This window comes from Benincasa hispida, chromosome 2, assembly GCF_027475165.1.
Source record: "Benincasa hispida cultivar pf3 chromosome 2, pf3_genome.v1.1, whole genome shotgun sequence".
NCBI classification, from domain to species: Eukaryota; Viridiplantae; Streptophyta; class Magnoliopsida; order Cucurbitales; family Cucurbitaceae; genus Benincasa; species Benincasa hispida.
Window position 1 is genome coordinate 21,311,498 of NC_143479.1, and position 19,140 is coordinate 21,330,637.

Here is a 19,140-nt window from a genome sequence, read left to right on the forward strand (position 1 = left end):
TTATTAAATATTAAAGTTTAGAGACTAAATCATTATAAAATTGAAAGTACAAGGATTAAATCGTTATTAACCAAAGTTTAGAGACTAAATTATTGTTTTCACGAAAATTTAGGGATCAAAAATAATTTTCAACATTTTTTAAGCTAAATTAAATAACTATAATTAGTTTTGTAACGGGTTATAAATCATGTTAATATAGTTCCATATTTGTACAACTGAATTAATTTAATTTAAAATATATTTAAATAATTAATGTTTGTTTTTAAACTTATTTTAAAATCATCAAATCACTAAAAAAACGCATTACATTATTTGCAATTCAAAAGATTAGAGGATAGTAGGTCATCAAATTAAAATATTATATTTGGTATTGAAAAGATTAAAAGATCATCCAATTAATTGAATACATAATTACTTGATTATTAAAAAAAATAAAGTAATAGATTATTATTATTGAAATATGAATTTTTTTACTAATTAAATTTAACTAATCCTAGTTATATATTTAAGATATTGTTGACTAATAAATTATTAATTTATGTAAGAAAGTAATTGCATTCATTTAATAAAATTTTATATAAAAATAAGTTAAGTAAATATTCTAATAGATTATTATTGCTTTATTGAAATAAATATTTATATTATTTTTATTAAATTAATATTAATTACTTAACTAATTAATTATATTTAAAGTAAAATTATATATAAAATAAAAACAGATGAAGAAAGGAAAAAAGAAAACCCAAAGCTTTGGAAGAGAATAGAAAACCTTTCTTTGTGGGAAATGAGAATGCCCGAGAATAACTTATTCCCAGGAAAATGGTTGAAAACTGTGAAACAAATATGAAATTTGGATGTATGTGTCAATTCCCATGCACAAAACCCTTTAACCAAACAAGTTCTAAAAAAAATAAAATAGAGAGGTAGAGAAACATTCCAAAGAGGAGGGGGACAAAAATTTAGAGAATAAAATTAATAGAGATAATAAGAATTCAAAGATAAAGAAATAAAGTTATAGATATATGGGGGATTTTCAAAAATAGAAAAATAAGGGAAACTATTTATACAAAATAACAAAATTTAATCTTTTTTTATAGAGGCTAATAGATGTTGATATAAGTCTATCATTGATACTATGTGATAGACGCTTATAATCAGTATTTTTTTTTGTTATTTTTATAAATAGTTTGACGTTTTTTCTATCTATGAAAATTTCTATAGTTATATTATAATATTTTTTTTTGGAAGAATGATTTACGGAGAAAAATTTTAAAGAGAGAGAAAAAAATGTAGGAGTGAGGGAGAATAAATTTCAAGAGTATAGAGTTTAGAGAAAAAAATTAAATAGAGTTAAAAACTATGGAAGAAAAAGAATAAGTGGAAAAATGAACTTTAAAAAAGAAATAATAAAATTAGAGATAAACATCATAAAACTTCTTGAGATAAAACTATTGACAAATTCACAATCATCGTGTGATTTTATCATCATTACCAAATATTATAATTTTAGAAAAAATTAATATCCCACATCTCAAAAGTAAAAATCACTATTTGTTGTCTAACCCATACTTTGCAACATATTAAATTCTTATTTTTTAAAATTTTTTTAATTTTTTTTTACCGTTATAAAGATGAAACATAATACATTGAAAAAGATAGATATAGCTAGATATAGCTGAAGATATACGACAAGTATCATACTATATTTAAAAATCTCTCATCAATAATGAATGTGGAATGTGGGGGCATCCACATTTCTTCCACTCCCCAACCAGAGGAGTTCATTATATAAGTAGAGTCCCTTCCCATGCATAGGGCATAGCAAATTCAAAAAAAAAAAAAAAAAAAAGAAACTAAAAACCAAAGGCAAAGGGAGAATTAGTTAAGCCATATTAACACAATGGCAGGGAATAAGCAGCCAGTGGCTATAATTGGGGCTGGAATTAGTGGCCTAATTGCTTGCAAATTTGTAGCTCAAAAGGGGTTACATCCTGTAGTTTACGAGGCCGAAGACGGTATCGGAGGGGTGTGGGCTCGAACCATCAATTCAACCAAACTCCAAAATCACAAAAGTACTTACGAATTTTGTGACTTCCCTTGGCCTTCTTCCGTTCAATCTGACTATCCTTCTCATCAAGAAGTGCTCGACTATCTCCATTCTTATGCCCTTCATTTTGATCTCCTTCGCTTTATCAACTTCAATTCTCGTGTTCTTAGTTTCGATTATGATACCGATGGAGATGAAACGGCGAGTTACTCGCATGAGCTTTGGGGAGGAAATGGCCTCCCCTTTGCTAAGGAACCTAGATGGATCCTTGAAGTTCAAAACACTAAAAATAATACTGTTCAGGTTCTGCTTCCTTCCCTCATCTTCGTTTTCTCTTTTTAGTCTTTAAGTTTAGTGGTCATTTATATCGTCTTATTCTTCCATTATATACTAGTACGAACAATGTTTTTGTGCAGGGTTTTACACCTACTTTTGTGTATCTTAATCCAATCATACACCAAAAAATTAAAATTAAAAAACAAATATATATTTTTGAAAAAATAAAAGTGAGAGAGATAATTTCAATCTTGTTGCTAATATTTATGAAAAGTACATTAAAATAAGTTTCCCTATAACTAAATAACATAAAATAACCTCAAACTTTTGTATTTATTACAAAAATATCATTATTCTCTAAAAAATTATAATATAATATCTTTTCATTTTTCGTAAATATTTTAAAGCTATTCTTAAAATTTTTTAAAAAGACCATTAGAAGTTTGGATAAGAATTGTAAAAGTATAGTGGTATTAATATATATATTTTGATCTATTTCAAAACTACCATTGAAGGAAAAATAATGGTATAAGGTCTTGTTTTTCATTTTAGATTGTCACTCCATAATTCAAATTCTAAATTTCGTCCGACTAAGAATTCTATTCTAAGAATAATATTCAAATATTTATGAAAGGTCAAGAATAATGTTACGAAATTATTGCAGGTTGATCGGGCTGGGTTTGTGATATCGTGCATAGGGAAATATAGTGGGATGCCATACATACCAGAGTTCCCACCAAATGAAGGCCCAGAAGTGTTTCATGGGAAAGTGCTTCATTCAATGGATTACGCTACCGTCACCAAAAACAACATGGGAGTTAACTCAGTCAACCAATTAGTTCAGAGCAAACGAATTGCAGTCGTTGGATCTCTCAAATCAGCCATGGACATAGCCATGGAATGTGCTGAAGCTAATGGTGAAATTAAATTAAACTAACTTTTTTTTTATTTAATAAGCTTTTTCAAGTGCATGTTTCGGGAGTGATTTTAAAATAGTTAAAATCACTTTTCTCAAATTCAAAATCATTATGATTTATGGTTTGATTTTACACATTTAAATACAATTTTCATATTTAATTTTGTATTATTAAAACCACGTTTCGAGGTATTGTTTTATATGATAAAAGTGATTTTTGACCTTTACAAAATTTACTTCCCAACATGTCCTTAAATATGACGAATAATATTACTAATAGAAGTGAGAGGTTGCAGGAGCGGAAAACCCATGCACGTTGGTTGTAAGAAATTCACATTGGCTGACTCCTTCTGACCAAGCATGGGGTGTCGATATAGGTCTTTTGTATAATAGTCGATTCTCTGAACTATTGGTCCACAAACCTGGTGAAAACTTCTTACTCAGCATCATTGCCACCTTACTTACCCCAGTGGTAAGAAAGCACAAACCCTCTCTCTCTATATATATATTGTATATATTCTCTGTGGATAAATTATTTGAGCGCATCAACCTCTCCTAACATGATGAACGGATTTAAATGTATAAAAGAACTATTAAAAGTTTAGTTGTATTTGTATTTAATGCGTTTCTTAAACTTTAAAAGTGTTTAAAAGGTCGTTCTTCTATTAATGTTATGCATAATAGATTTAGAACGTGTTTAATAGATATCTAAACTTTTAATTTTGTGTTTGATCATTGAATTTTCAAATTTGTGTTTAGTAATAAGTTCAGTTAAAATATCCTTGAATTATGGGGTTGATTATTTTCAATCATACTTTCGAGCTTCGAAAAGTATCATATCAATGAACATTGAAGTTTAAAGTTTTTTCTAAATTACACTTTAAAGGTTTTCGTCGTTATTCATGAAGCAAAAGATTTGTTAAGCATCTATGTGTATAAGTGAACAAATATGAATGTGTAGAAAAGTAAATTTTGGAGTTAGGGATGTTAGTTTAATATCATAAACAAGTGGAATTGAAATATGCACGATCTGTATTTATTTTTTTTTAATTTTTAGATTTTGTTCACATAAATAAGTATAAACTTTTCAATTTTAAATTAAACCTATCAACGTTATCTTGAAACAATATTCAAACTTCAAAAATTGAATTAAAACTTTTAAAGTTTAAAAGTAGAATCGAAACCAAACTCATAATTTAAGAGTCACTATATATATGTATGTATAATTTAAGCTATACTAATATGTCTTTTTAAATCCATGAAACAACTTTTAAAGTTATTTACCTAAAAAAAGATTATAGTTTAAAAAATTATTAGAAATCTAATCATTACAAAAAAAAAAAAAGGTCAAATAGTTAATTAGATACATTCTAAAATTTAAACAACTTTAATTAGGGTTAGATCATTTTCCAAAATTCGATTACTGCTACTTGGTCATCTCTTCTTATTCTGATTGGCTAATTTAAATGAGAGGAAGGGTGTAATTGCTCTTAAATTATCTTGAAATTATTTGTTTAAAATAATATAAAAATGAATAAATAAAAGGTGATAGACAAACGTTCAAATAGTAGTCCCTCCAATTAATTAATTAGAGATTAATTACCACAAAATTTCAAAAGAAAAATAAGCAATTGGTTACACCATCTTCTTGCAACATGAACCAGGACATGTTTAATAGTGGTTTTAGAAAGAGTAATTTTAATCAAATTGATTTACTAGCGGAATCTTTTGTTAAAAAGTGATTTTCATACTATCATTTTAATATTTGGTTCTATATTTATTAAATTGGTTTACTACAATCAAAAGTGATTTTCAATTCCTTGTGCATGTTTAGGATTGACTCATAAAATAGTTGTTTTAAGCTAAATTGTTTAATTATGATTAGTTTTATAAAAGTGTAATAAACCATGACAATATTTGGTTCCATACTTGTACAAGTGGTTTAATTTAGAGAAGAATCTTTTTAGTTCCAAATTTTTTAGAATAAGTGCATTTAGTCCCTAAATTTTTAAAAAATATCTTTTTTTTTTGAATTTTTAGAAATAGATTTAATAGGTCCCATCAGTAATTTCTTATTGTTTTAAATGAGAAAAATAATTTTAAAAAATTATCTCTTCTCTCTAAAATTATTTTTAAAAATAATTTTTGTAATTCAAATTGTCATATAATTATATAAAAAAATACTTAAGAGATCTTTTAAACCTATTCTTAAAAGTTTGAGAACTCAAAAGGAAAAAAAAAAAAAACCTATTCTGAAACACCTATTCCTTGAATTCAAGGACTAAAAGATAGTTTTCTCTTTAATTTGATTAAACGTATTTTAAAATGATTAATATTTGTTTCAAAGGTATTTAGTAAGAAAAGCTATATATTTGAGATTGAAAAAGATTAGAGGGTGGTAGACAAAAAATTATAAAGAGAGAGATAAAATTTGAGGAGAAAAAGTTTAAAAAGAAAAATATAGAGACAGGAGAAATTTAGGGAGAGAAAAAAAAATGTTAGATATAAACTTATCAGAGAACTCAAAGATAGAGAAATAAAATTTTGAGGGCATAGACAAATATTTATAGAGAATAAGTTTAAAGAGGGAAAATCAAAATTAAGAGTGAGGGAAAAAAGATTTATAGAGAAAAATGCTAAAGAGAATTAAAGGGAGATAAATCCATTGAAGAGTGAAAAACTAAGGAAAAAATGATTTTTTCCAAAAAAAAAAAAAAAAAAAAAGAATAGAGATAAAGAGAAAATTAGGGGAGAGGGTAAAAATGGGAGAGAAATAAAATTACATATTGATAAAAAAATTTAAAAAGAAAAATGCAAATTTTCTCTAAATTTTAGGACAAAGTGAAATAAGATGAAAATTGTTTAATATGAAATAATAGTCTTTTCAGAAAGAAAATCACTCCTAAGTCACAATGACCTAGCAAAAATTACTTGAAAATCACCTCCTAAGTGATTGACCATGAATTTACTTAAAATAATTTTTCTAAAATCACTTTTTTATCATTGTCAAACATCACAAGAAAGTGATTTTAAGTTTGCACAAAATAACGTTCCCAAACCCTAAATCACATAGTTCATAGTTTTTTTTTTCCCTCTAAAGGTCATTTTTTGAATCTTTTCTAAGGCATTGTCTTTTTTTTTTTTTTTTCTGCTTATTTTTTTCAAAACATTTAACTTTAAGATCGATAGTACAAACTTCATAATTAGATACATTATTTCAACCATACTATTATTTGTCCTATATCACACACATAAAATTGTGGGTGAATTTTTCAGAGATGGGGTATATCAAAATTTGTGGAGAGCTACCTACGGTGGAAACTTCCATTAAAGAAACATGGAATGCTACCAAAACATAGCTTTTTCGTAGAGGTCTCTTCATGCCAAGTTGCAACCATCCCTGAAAATTTCTACAAAAGAGTGGAAGAAGGAAGCATCGTCTTAAGAAAATCCAATTCCTTCACCTTCTCCAAACAAGGACTCATCATCGACGACGACCCCATCGAACCTGTCGAAGCTGACCTCGTCATTCTCGCCACCGGATACAAAGGGAATGAAAAGCTCAAAACCATGTTCAAATCTACCACTTTCCAAAAATACATCTCCACCTCCCCGACCTCCATCATGCCTCTATACAGGTAAAACATAACAAACTCAACAAACATGTTTGAGAGTAATCTTCAAAATGTTAGGGTGTGGAAACAAAATTTTGAAATAAATGGAAAAAGAAAAAAGAGAAATTTGTAATCATGTTTTTAGATTCGTGTTTAGTAGTAGATTCAAAAATTAAAACTAAAAATGTATTTGATAATATGGTTATAATCCATAAAAATAATTATAGTGACTCACTAAATATTAGGTTGAATATAAACTTTATAAATTTTATTATTTTTTATTATTGTATAAAGAATAATTTAAATTAACAAAAATTATTGATTTTATAACCTAAATACTACACTGGTTAATGGTCTTCTTCTTTTTAATATAATTTTACATTTCAAAATTTCAAACTCAAAATCTAAATACACTAAAAACATAAAATTACAGTTTTAGAATTTGCATTGCGTGGATCATATAATCCGAAAGCAGTTTTCCAATATAGAGTTCAGATTAATTACCAAACACATATTCACTGATTTGAAAACATGAAATAGAATACGAATTAATTACCAAACAGACATTTTAACTTTCTCCTAAATCGTGAGTGCAGACAGGTGATTCAACCAAGGATTCCGCGATTTGCAGTGATCGGGTATGCGGAGGGGATATCGGACTTATTTAGCTCGGACATGAGATGCCAATGGCTAGTACATGTGCTTGATGGAAGCTTTAAGTTGCCAACTATAAAAGAAATGGAGGAGGAGATAAGGTTGTGGGAGATGAATATGAAGGAATATGCAGGGGAATACTTTTGGAGGTCTTGTGTTGGAATCAACAATATTTGGTACAATGATCAGCTTTGCAAGGATATGGGACGTAAATACTTGAGGAAGAAGACCATTTTGGATGAGCTTTTTCAACCTTATCTGCCTTCTGATTATGCAACTCTCAGCTACGAGAAAAAATGCAACTAAATATTCCATAACTCTTTATCTAAATTAAAATAAGATAAATAATAATAAGAAGAAGAAGGCATGATTTCTCTTATTATCTTTTCCTTTATGCATTATTCTCTCTCTATTTAGAATAAATTAGTCGAATGAGTCGTTAAATTATTGTAGCTGACAGTTCTATACTGTTGGATGCATGAGAGAGAAATGTTAAATATGTATCTTGAATTTATTGTCAAATTTTAAGTATGTATATGCAACGTTTCTTATCATAAGGCAAGACAATCACATTGTTGTGGACTTATTTTACTGCCAACCTATATATATATGTATATGGACAAATTTATCATAGGTCAAGGGACTCATCCCCAGTCAACTTCATTTTATATTAGTATAAAACAAAGTTATTTTAATTATCAAAGTGGTCATCTGACAATTAGGTCGATGCTCCAATCCTTCCTTATTTGGCTCAAAAGTTCGAATCTTTTTGCATGCAATTCTTTTAAATTATTTTCTTTTTTGTCCTACTATTATATTGCCCATGAAAATATATTTAATAGTGCAGTAAATTAAAATATACCGAATAAAATAATTTTTTAGGATTAAATTACAAGTTTAGTCTGAAAAAAATTGACTTTCCATTTCAAAAGCAAATAAAAACAACACAAATCTTCTAGGACGTGTTTGTTTCAATGTTTGGGATTGGATGAGTTAGGCATCCCAAACCCAACCCTTGTATGGGATAAGGATCTAGAAGCACCTGTTTCTCGTGTGTTTGAATAGTAAACGTTATTCAAATCGATGGGTTACCCTTCTTTTTTCTTTATTTTCTTAATTTAATCTAGGAAGTTCGTCGACCAACTTTTGAATCTGATGACTGCCGCTGACTAACTCCGACCATCACCTCCGAAAACTGCCGTTGGCCAACCTTCGACCACCAACTTCGGCTACCACTTCCGACGACTTCCACCCACGAATATTTTTTTTCTAAGTCATTCTAAAGATTCCATTCGTTTAAATATAAATATTTTTAAAAATACACTCTCTTTCTTCTAATTATTTTTTTGTTTTGGAGCCTTTCTAATTATTACTATTATACTATCTTATTTTTAATTCTCTCCCTTTCCGTCTTTGTTTAAAATTAATGTTTTCTTCATTTTAGGAGATCTCATTTATTTTCTATTTTTCCTAGTTGAAAATCGATCATATATCTACGAGATCTTGAGTATATGTCGAATATACTGGTAATATAATGGAAAATGTAAATATATATCGCACATACCTTAGTTTATTCTTTGGCATGTTTACAAATATACTTAAAAATATAAATTTACATCGAATATATTGTTTGATATATAAGACAATATATTATACAAATTGTGTTGATCATTCACTTATCAAATATACACTGATTTATTTATAGAAAATTAAAATATTTATGCGTTATATACATCAAATATACATCATTTTCTCTTTCAAAGCTTCTTGTCGATTCTTGCTTTTATTTATGAGGGCAACAATTTTTTAAATTTTTTGAGATATTTTCCTTACTTGTATAAGTTCTAAAAAAATCTATTTTGGAAAGTTCTAACCACAATAAATTTTCCTTACATACTGATAAAGCAAAAGTGGGTCATATTTTTGTATAAATTGATAGCTCACAATTGTATAATTAGGTACATTTATTTATGCTATATGTATAGGAAGTCCTAATTTAATTTAATATTTTCATTTTAAAAAAAATTGGTCAATTTAACTAGCTCAAAAATTTAGAATTATTTTTTAAACATAAAGGATTAAAATGTTGGTAACAACTTAGTGCCAAATATAAAATAAAACTGAAACTTGATGAATTTTTAGGGAAATTATATCGTATGTCAAATACATTTTAAGAAATCAAAACCATGATTTCAACTTTTTTGTAATTGCAAATGTGGCAATCACATAGAAATCACATAGCATTCACGTAACAATCACCAAACACATCCTTATTGTATTGTATGGGTGTGATCTACTTATAAATATTCATTTTCAACACAACTCTTCAATTGATAATCTCCAATACCAATTTTCAATTTCCACAACGTGGATGTGATGCCATAAAAAATTCTTATATCAAAGAAACCTGTTCATGAAAATTTAAGTTTTAAAGGAAATAGGCATTTTGGATTGTTGGTTTGGGCCCGAAAGGGTATCCATATTTTAGAGGGAGTGAAGAGATAGGTAAATGTGGGTACGGTGGACATCCCACACGAGCACGCTGCCGTCCATCCTCACAAGGTGAGGTGCATGTGTGATTATTTTTTTTATTAAAAAAATTACTATTTTAATCTTTAATTTTTTTAAAATAAAAAAAATCTTGTCAACAACTCCAAATACGTGTCGCGAGCAAGTGGTACTGGTCAAGTCTTCTACACGTTTCGCACGCCTGTATGTCTATAAAACGTGCAAGCCTTCAGCAGTTCAAATCATCTCATTTTTTATCATAGAGTTCCATTCTACAGTGTTTCATTTTCTCAATTTTCCTTTTCGTTTCCATATTATGAGCATCAAAGTCCTAAAGGGTGTGAGTTTTCTAATCAGGTACATTGCATATTTGATCGAGACAATTTTGTTTATCTTGGGGACGACTTGACAATTTCGAAGAACCGCTTAGACATTGGGTAGAGTCGCGAAATGTCTTAAAGAGAGGAAGATCCGCGACTCAGCTTATAACAAGTTTTTGTTTTGCAGGTTCCATTTTTCTAATGACAACTCTTTCTGACTGTCTATTGCTGTCAAATCTTGTATAACGGAGAGTAGCAGTTCCATTAGTTTCCAACCATTTTAAAATGGTTCATCTGTTGATTCTATCATAGTCCTTTTAAATCAGAACGTCATTATGACCTCCGACCTCAACTATCTGTTCTGGTTTGAAGGAGTGGACTTTAAACGGTAGAAACAAAAGATGTTGTTTTTCTTACCATCAAGAAGGTTGCTGACGTTTGTACCATGGAGAAGTCAACCTTTCCAAACGAAGATTCGACTGAACAATAAATAAAAAAGCTGTTGATTGGGAAGAAAAAGATCTTTTTTGTGTAAAATTTTTATATTAAATGGTTTGATTGATGATTTGTATGATTACTACAGCACAATGAAGACAACAAAGAAAGTTTGGGATGCCCAACAGAAGAAGTATGATACCGAGGAGGCCAAGTCGAAAAAGTATGTCGTCAACCGTTACCTTGAGTTTTAGATGACGGATGAAAAATCTGTGGAGGCCAGTCTCATGAGCTGCAGAAGATAGCCCATGAATCACTGCAAGAATTTTCACTTTTTTGCATGTAAAAAAACGTCGGGCAAAGTATTGAAAACGTTGGGATAGGTTATGCCAACACATTTTTTTTTTGCTTCGACATAATGTTGTCGTATCCATGTCGGGAGAAGTTCCTCCGGACGAAAACTATTTTCGTCGACATAAATACCATTTTTGGCAACGCAATTTTTTGCGTTCATATGTGTTTTCCCAACAAAATACAATTTTCATGGGGAAAAGCATAGTCCTAAAAAACAAAATTTCAATTTAATAGATAGATTTCTGCCAACGATTATTTGTGTGGGCATAAGTTGTTTATAATTTTATATATTTTGTAACAATTAAATAACCAATTTTTTTATTTCTTTAATTTGTAATTAACAAAAATTAATCTTCAAACAAATCAATTGGGAATAAATATAACAAAAGTAAGCTTATATATTTAAAAATAAGACTAATATTCAATACACAAGCTATAAAATTCTATGAACAAAAACTGTGTATACAATTAAATTTGAGCTTTTCTAACTTCTTAAAAATCCCCTATATAAATAATAATAATAATAATCTTCCCTAAGCCAAAATAAGTGAGATAATAAACCAAACTAAGTAATCATCTCACAAAATCTTCTCGCAATCTCCAAAAAAAAAAAAAAATGATCTTTAAGAATTTACACGAACAATCTGAAAGAGGAAAAACAAATATTATTAAATATTTCTTAAAATCAACAAAGAAAAATGCACAAAAAGATCTTAGCAATCACACAAAGACTTAAACAAAATGTTTAAAATGGTTATGAGGAATGATCCCTCTCTCAAGCTACAAACATGTCGTCAATGTTGATAATTAAAACATGAACACCACAAACAACCATTTTACTATCTAAAAAGTGATTAAAATGGTTATAATTAAGACGTAAACCCCTCCCCACGTTACGAGCGTGTTGTAAATCCACTTAAACAAATAGATCAACGCCCTTTAAACTCCACAACTATCGGATCCCTACAAATAAGCGAAGAACTTGTTCCTTTAAAATCCACAATTAGGCTTCAAGATAATCTAAAACACAATTACAACATATACATCCTCCCTTCCCCTCCCAAGCTACAAACGTGTCCTAATTCCACATAAACGCCATTTAAACCACAAAGTAGCAACAAATACATAGAAAGCGTCAAAGTGAATCCATCCCTTTAAATCTACCTAAATTTCTTTCAAGGATAAACTCGTCATTCGATAGTCCTAAAAACATATAACTCAACTCTCGGATTCCTACAAATAAATCCAGAACAAAGTTCCTTTAAAATGCACAATTAGGGTTCTAGATAATCTAAAAAATAATAACATATACATCCATTTACATGACACTTTGTCACTTCCATGAATTGTGCAACTCTGTCAATGTACTCTCTTGAGAATCTATCTCTATGCTTAATCCAATCCTTATTCATCGTTGAACTAAATGAATAAAGCATGTATAAGTTTTAGCTATATGAAGGATATATTTCATTATCTCTGAGTTTTGGCGTTTATGATGAGAACAAGAGAGAAATCACTACATTTCAAGTGTTCATTCTTACTTTACAGAAGGGTTGGTCTGCATCAAGCATGTGACGAGAACATTAATAAGGAAAAAGGGTCAAATATTTACAATTGTGAACCTTTATTGATAAAAGCTAAATAAATGAAGCTAAAGGATCAAATGTTTTCCATTTTCTTTTTTTTTCCCTTAAAGTTTTCGTTTTTCCTCACAATTTTTTTAATCAATCAAACAAAATGATCCTTTACTAGAGATTTTTCAGATAATATGATATTAAATTTACCTTTAACTATCAACTTAAGTTTTTTGGGTCAATCGAGGATTTAACATTAGCAAGTAAAAAGTGTGAAATTTAGTTAATTTGCTTTAAACATCCTAGCAGTTCCATTTTAAAACTTAAAACATATTATATCCATAAAAAGGAAAGATTAAATTTCAATATTAACAAATGAATCTCATGTACAAAATTAAAACCAAAACACACAAATAATTCATCATTCATTATATCCATCCATATACAAATCAAAGATAGAAGAACAATTTCATTCATAAAAAAATGAATATCCTAATTCCAATCTGAAAAAAAAAACCGTATCAGAATAATAAAACAAACACAACCTATGAATAACATTTATTAGAAAAAAGCAAAGAGAAGAAGAACCAACTAGTGCATGAGACAGTAGTGTGCGACGGCGTGCACTAGCGTTCTATGTTGGAGCGGTGGTCGTTTATGTAAAAAAAAATGGAGGGGGAAAGGGAAAGTAATAGAGAAAGGAAGAGTAGGGATGGAGGGATGGAAGAGTGGGGGTCGAGGGTGGGGGGAACGGAAGAAGAGGCGCACAGGGGGGGAGAGGGTGGAAAAGGAGGCGTGGGGAGGGTGGGGGGGGAAGGTGGGGGAGTGGGGGGAGGGAAGAGGCGGTGGGTGGGGGTAGTCTGGGGGGTCGGGGGGTTGGGGGAAGGGAAAGAGAAAGGAAAAATAGGGAAAAAGAAAAGTGGGTGGAAAATAAGAAGTGGGTTTTTTAATGACTTTTCACCACACATATTTTTGTTGGAATACGTTCAAATTTTTGTCAGCATAATTTTTTTTTAAAAAAAAATGTGCACGTTGCTCTATTTTGGCTGACACATTAAATTTTTGTCGAGATAAATACGCCTCTGCCAATGAAAATGAATGCGTCGGGAAAAAAATATCGAAATAGGTAAAAATTCTTGTAGTGAATAATAAGTGAAGGTGTACCTTTAAATAAGTAGTTCTAAGTGTCGTTATTATTCATAAGTTGCCTTTTTTATGAAAGGATTTCAAAAACATCTTGAGGCATAAGACCAAGGTGTTTTCCTTAGAGAGTCTAATCACCCGACTGAGGATTGAGGAAGAAGTTCGAAAGTCGAACTAGAGGGAGGAGGTGAACATTGTTCTTGGAAAATATGCCTCTGTTGTGATAAAGGCTGATCGAAAGTTCAAGGAAACTAAGAGGAAAGGTCAGAACCGTGGTTTTAACAACCTGAACAATCAGAAGAAGCAAAAACCCCCCTAGGAGAAATAGTACATTCTCTTTGCTTTAATTGTAATAAACCAGGACACATGGCTAAGAACTGAAGGACACATCGTCCTGTTGGTCAGGCGAACCTAATAGAAGAACCGTTAGTTGCCATGATCGGAGAAGTAAATGTGATCGGTGGTTCTGAGTGGTGTTAGATAGACATTGGTGATACGCGCCATGTCTACCACGAACTTAGTCTCTTTAAAACTTATACTAGAACTAAGGATAAGAACATTCTTTTGGGATATCACCAGTCAATGAAAGTTGTTGGAACTGGCAAGGTGGAGTTGAAGTTTACATCCGGGCTATCTCCTTGAATGGTGTCCTACACACTCCTGAGATAGGAAAGAACTTGGTCTCTAGCTATCAATTCAACAAGGTCGGGTTTACCCAAACAATAGGAGCAGATTTATATACCTTTAGTAAGAATAATGTATTTGTAGGGAAGGGATATGAAACTGAGGGAATGTTCAAATTAAATCTAGACATTAATAAAATGAAATCTTCTGTTTATATGTTGTATTCTTTGAATGTTTGGCATGCTAGACTTGGTCATGTTAATAAGAAATTAATTAGTAATATGATTGGGCTGGAAATGATACCTAAGTTATCCATGAATGAATTTGATAAATGCGAGTATTGTAGTCAGGCTAAAATAACTAAGACTCTACATAAATCTGTACTTAAGAAATTTGAGCCTCTAGATTTTATTCATTTTTACTTGAGTGAATTTGACAGCATCTTGACTAGGCGCAGTAAAGATATTTTATTACTTTTATTGATGATTGCTCTAGTTTCACTTTGTATATTTGCTGAAAAACAAAAGTGATGTGTTTGATGCTTTCAAATTGTTTGTAACTAAAATAGAAAATCAGTTTAACAGAAAGGTTAAAAGACTTCGTAGTGATAAGGGAACTGAGTACGACTCAAACAACTTTAAAGAGTTCTTTAACTCACATGAAATAACACACGAAAAAACTACATTCTACTCTCTTGAAATGAACGGAAAAGCTTAAAGAAAAAATAGAACTTTGGCTAAGCTAGTAGTTGCTATTTTACTTAGTTCAGGAGCCATATCTTATTGATGGGGTGAAATCATCCTTACCGTATGCTATGTCGTAAACAGAATACCAAAATCTAAAAACACAACTTCACCCTATGAGCTCCTCATGAATAAGAAACCAAACTTGTCATAGTTTAGAACATGTAGATGTCTAGCCTTTGTAAGAATTCCAGACCCTAAAAGGAAAAAGCTGTAGAGGTTTATCAGTAAATAAACATACCCATTCCTTGAATAATCATCGGTAAAAGTGATGAAATATTCATAGCCTCCCCTAGCTTTTACATTCATCGAACCACAGAGGTCTGAATGTATTAGCTCTAGACGTTCTTTGGCTCTATGACCTTTTCCAGTAAAAGACCATTAGTCCTCTTGCCTTCAAGGCATGACTCACACACATGTAAAGAATTTTCTTCTAACTTGCTTAGATGTCCATTCTTAAACAACCTCTCAATCCTATTGAGATTAATGTGTCCTAGTCTTAGGTGCCAAAGTTGGGCATTTTCCTTAGGAGAAACTCTAAGTCTTTTATGTTGATTACAACAGTTTTAAACATCTCTGTGTTAAGGAGGGCATTTGTTGCTAACGGCCTTAGCACATACAAATTATTTTCCAGTTTTGCTGAACATATATCAATACCATTCTTTGTAATAAACACTTTATTAAAAGAAAAAATGATGATAATAAGATTATTCTAACAACCACTTTATAGAAACTAAGTTCCTTTTAAATTCAGGAACTACAAATACATCTTTCAAAATAAGAAATTTGTTCTGTAAAGTCAACCGAAGACCTCTCACTGCCATAGCTGAGATGATGTGCCCGATTCCAACTCGCATCGTTATCTCACCAGCATCTAGTTGCCGCCAGGAACTAATTCCCTAATATGATGAACAAACATGGTTAGTGGCCCCGGAGTCAATAATCAGGGTAGAATCATCATTCTCCACTAAATCATATTTACCTTATTTGACCTTCTTCTTTTATGCCAAATATCTGGGGCAGTTCCTCTTCCAGTGCCCATCTCGGTTGCAATGAAAACATTTTTCTTTGTCAGCCTTGACGGGTTGTCTACCCCTTGGTGCAGTAACCACTAGGTTAGCAGCCTTTCTCTTTCCACCCTTCTTCTTTATCCACTTTTTGATGCTGAAAGAAGAAGGTACAGACTTCGTTTTAGAAGTTGAACCTTTGTGGAACTTTTTAAAAGATGATGCAACATTTTTTTCACCCTTCTTCTACTTGCTTTTCAATACGGAATGGAAGGTCTGTAGCTCGTTGAGCAGGGTAGTTAGGTTGTAGTTAATCCTATTCAAAACAGCATTGCTACAGAAGTGCAAGAAACTTTCAGGTAAAGATTTTAGTATTATGCTAACCTAGCTGGCCTCATCGATGCTTGACCTGTTCATCTTCACCACGTTGAAGTGGGTCATTATGTTGAAAACGTGTTCTCGAACAGATGCCCCTTCTTGTATACGGGCATTGAAGATTTACTTGAGAGCATCATGCCTGAGCTGTACAGACGGTTGTCCGAGCATTCCCCCTCAGCGACTCCATGATCTCACGGGCTGTGAGCATGAGCTCATGCTTCTTTGCCAAGACTTCGTTAAGGCTTGCCAAAATATATGCTTGGGCCTTTTCGTTTTCCCTTGTCCAACGCTCATATGCTTCCCGAACATTTCGAGGAGCATTAGGAGGCAGAACGGGAGGACACTCCTCCATCAAGACAAAGCGAAGGTCATCGATGATTAAAATAATATTGATTGTGTTTTTCCAACTAGCGTAGTTTTCACTCATTAATTTATCAGCAACTAGGAAACTTAAGGCAGCGATAACCATATTAATGAATTGTTGGAAAAAAAAAAAAAAACTACTTTAGTCTACTTGCATTAAACCACTTTTAAGAAAATCAATCAATTTTTAGCAAAATAGTATAGTGTACCCTAAGTGAGATCTATTTTACAATGATGTTTCAGTGAGGTAGGAAAAAAGTCATCGTTGGGTGATCAAGTGCCCCTTCACTAAAATGAGACATTCTCAACCATTACACAGAAATAACTTCTTGTCCCTGTAACTAATAGTCACCATTATTTGGTCTGGAATTTATTAATATCCTTAACAATTCTGTGTAAGTGTAACCCCTCATTTTAGGTTCTAGAGTCCTGCCCCAATGAGCTAACCGTAGGGAAAAGCCGATTGGAATATGAAACTAAAGCAACCCTATCAATTTCTGGAAATCAAATAAAGTGTCATGCAATACACCCATCCTTTATGGGGACACCCACGATGCCACGAGGCGATGCATGAAACTTTATTTAACCTAATGAGAGATATTGAGGGATGTGTTGTCACACGTCCCACTCCCACTTACTATAAACACTTTCTCCATTCACCTTGATATTAACCCACAACAAGAATTTTAGGCTTTAATGTAGGTTGGAAAAAGTGAAACCGGATGTATAATTTTGGTTTAAAAAACGGATCTTTAATGTCAATTTTAAACTGACATTGAAGATAGGCTACAATGCCGGTTTAAAATTGACATTAAAGATCTATATTTTTTAATTTTATATATTGAAAGGATTAGGGTTACAAGGAAAAGAAATTAAATTTATTTCTTCCTCACGCGTACAAAGCTCCACCACAGAATCTTCTTCTTCTTCGTTTTGCATAGCCTTACACCTAGCCACTCATCTTTTTCTCTCTGACCACCTCCAATACCGATGACCGCTACGCAAGGAACCGTTGCTTGCTGCCATCCATGTAGTCTCAAGCCTGACGTCACTGGTAGCTACTTGTCGTCGATCTCGTTCGGATTCACACCTTTTCCTCTTGCAGTGAGGCCACCAAGACTGTCCTCACGGTGTGGAAAAAATCTATGTTGTTGAACTGTGAGGGGTTTACCGTGTTTTAACGTCGACGGTAATTTGGTTTATAGGGTGGACAACTATCTAGTAGGCAATAAGGGCGAGATCCTTCTCATGGACACCGCCGGTAACCCTCTGTTCACAATCTATCGCAAGGTACGTACTATATATATATGCTTTGGTTCTGTTTTAGTTAACTCTTGATTTAGTAATATATTAAAAATAATACACATAGAGATTGAGCCTAGACGATACTTAGGTGGTTTACGAGGATGAAACGAGCGTGACTCCCCCACACAGATGAATTTGCTTAAATCAAGGTGCCTGGCTCGTGTTGTTGAAGCTATGGATATGGGTGTGTATGAGATCAAGGAGTGGTATAGGAACAGATGTTGTGAGGTGTACGATGAAAAATGGAGAATAGTGGTGGAGATCAAACGCAAAGAGGCAGTGGGAGGGTTGAGCTTCGGGACGGACAAATTAGTTCTAGAGATATTAGTTCTTTGAGATCAAATCGCGAGATCTCTTGTAGGTTTACCATTTCCTTTGAATCTTATACAATATTAGTTATTCAGATATTTATTGATTTATTACTTGACAAATTTCATCTGGAGTTCACTTTGCATTACCCCGTTAAACTTTTTCACGTGATTTTTAAACTTCAGTATATGTGATTGTTCATTTCGTAGTGGATCTATTTCCTACAGTTTCCACTCTATAATTAAACAATAAGACTCATTTTTCTCCCTTGGGCCTTGATGTAAGATAGTTACATCTTTGTTCCTTGCAACACAAAGATCGCTAAATATCTTACTATATTTAAATGTATTCTTATTTAAAATGGAGCTGCTTTCTTTATGGGTATGCTCTTCAAATCCTCATACTTCCTCTGCCCATTGTCAGTACCACTTATCACATAGAAACCAATTAAATCTCCATCAAGAAGTTTGAGATGATGTATGTCAAAGTCGAAATCAAAATTCTAGAAATTACTGTACTATTTTGGTAGGTTCTTGAATATATGTATTGGAAGAGTTCTGTAGGGGAATG

General features: G+C 31.5%; 2 protein-coding genes across 2 annotated transcripts; both read left to right on the plus strand.

Annotated features, from left to right (window-relative positions):
- Positions 1 to 1,657: 1,657 nt before the first annotated feature.
- On the plus strand, positions 1,658 to 8,093 carry LOC120069252 (putative flavin-containing monooxygenase 1). Its single transcript, XM_039020969.2, has 5 exons — positions 1,658 to 2,350; positions 2,988 to 3,240; positions 3,536 to 3,711; positions 6,516 to 6,877; positions 7,450 to 8,093. Exons 1-5 carry the CDS (start codon positions 1,901 to 1,903, stop codon positions 7,811 to 7,813), a joined length of 1,605 nt encoding a protein of 534 aa, XP_038876897.2. The 5' UTR covers positions 1,658 to 1,900; the 3' UTR covers positions 7,814 to 8,093.
- Positions 8,094 to 17,946: 9,853 nt separating this feature from the next.
- Positions 17,947 to 18,597, plus strand: LOC150037722 (protein LURP-one-related 8-like). The gene is made up of 3 exons (XM_090310995.1): positions 17,947 to 18,086; positions 18,162 to 18,246; positions 18,391 to 18,597. The coding sequence occupies exons 1-3, from the start codon at positions 17,947 to 17,949 to the stop codon at positions 18,595 to 18,597; spliced, it is 432 nt and encodes a 143-aa protein (XP_090167121.1).
- The last annotated feature ends 543 nt before the right edge of the window (positions 18,598 to 19,140 follow it).

Coding starts and splice junctions, on each gene's coding strand:
- LOC120069252 (XM_039020969.2), top strand. CDS start 1,901: ATGGCAGGGAATAAGCAGCCAGTGGCTATAATTGGGGCTGGAATTAGT. Junction 3,241..3,535: donor GGAATGTGCTGAAGCTAATG/GTGAAATTAAAT, acceptor GAGAGGTTGCAG/GAGCGGAAAACCCATGCACG. Junction 3,712..6,515: donor CCACCTTACTTACCCCAGTG/GTAAGAAAGCAC, acceptor TGAATTTTTCAG/AGATGGGGTATATCAAAATT.
- LOC150037722 (XM_090310995.1), top strand. CDS start 17,947: ATGACCGCTACGCAAGGAACCGTTGCTTGCTGCCATCCATGTAGTCTC. Junction 18,087..18,161: donor CCACCAAGACTGTCCTCACG/GTGTGGAAAAAA, acceptor TTTGGTTTATAG/GGTGGACAACTATCTAGTAG. Junction 18,247..18,390: donor TGTTCACAATCTATCGCAAG/GTACGTACTATA, acceptor TCCCCCACACAG/ATGAATTTGCTTAAATCAAG.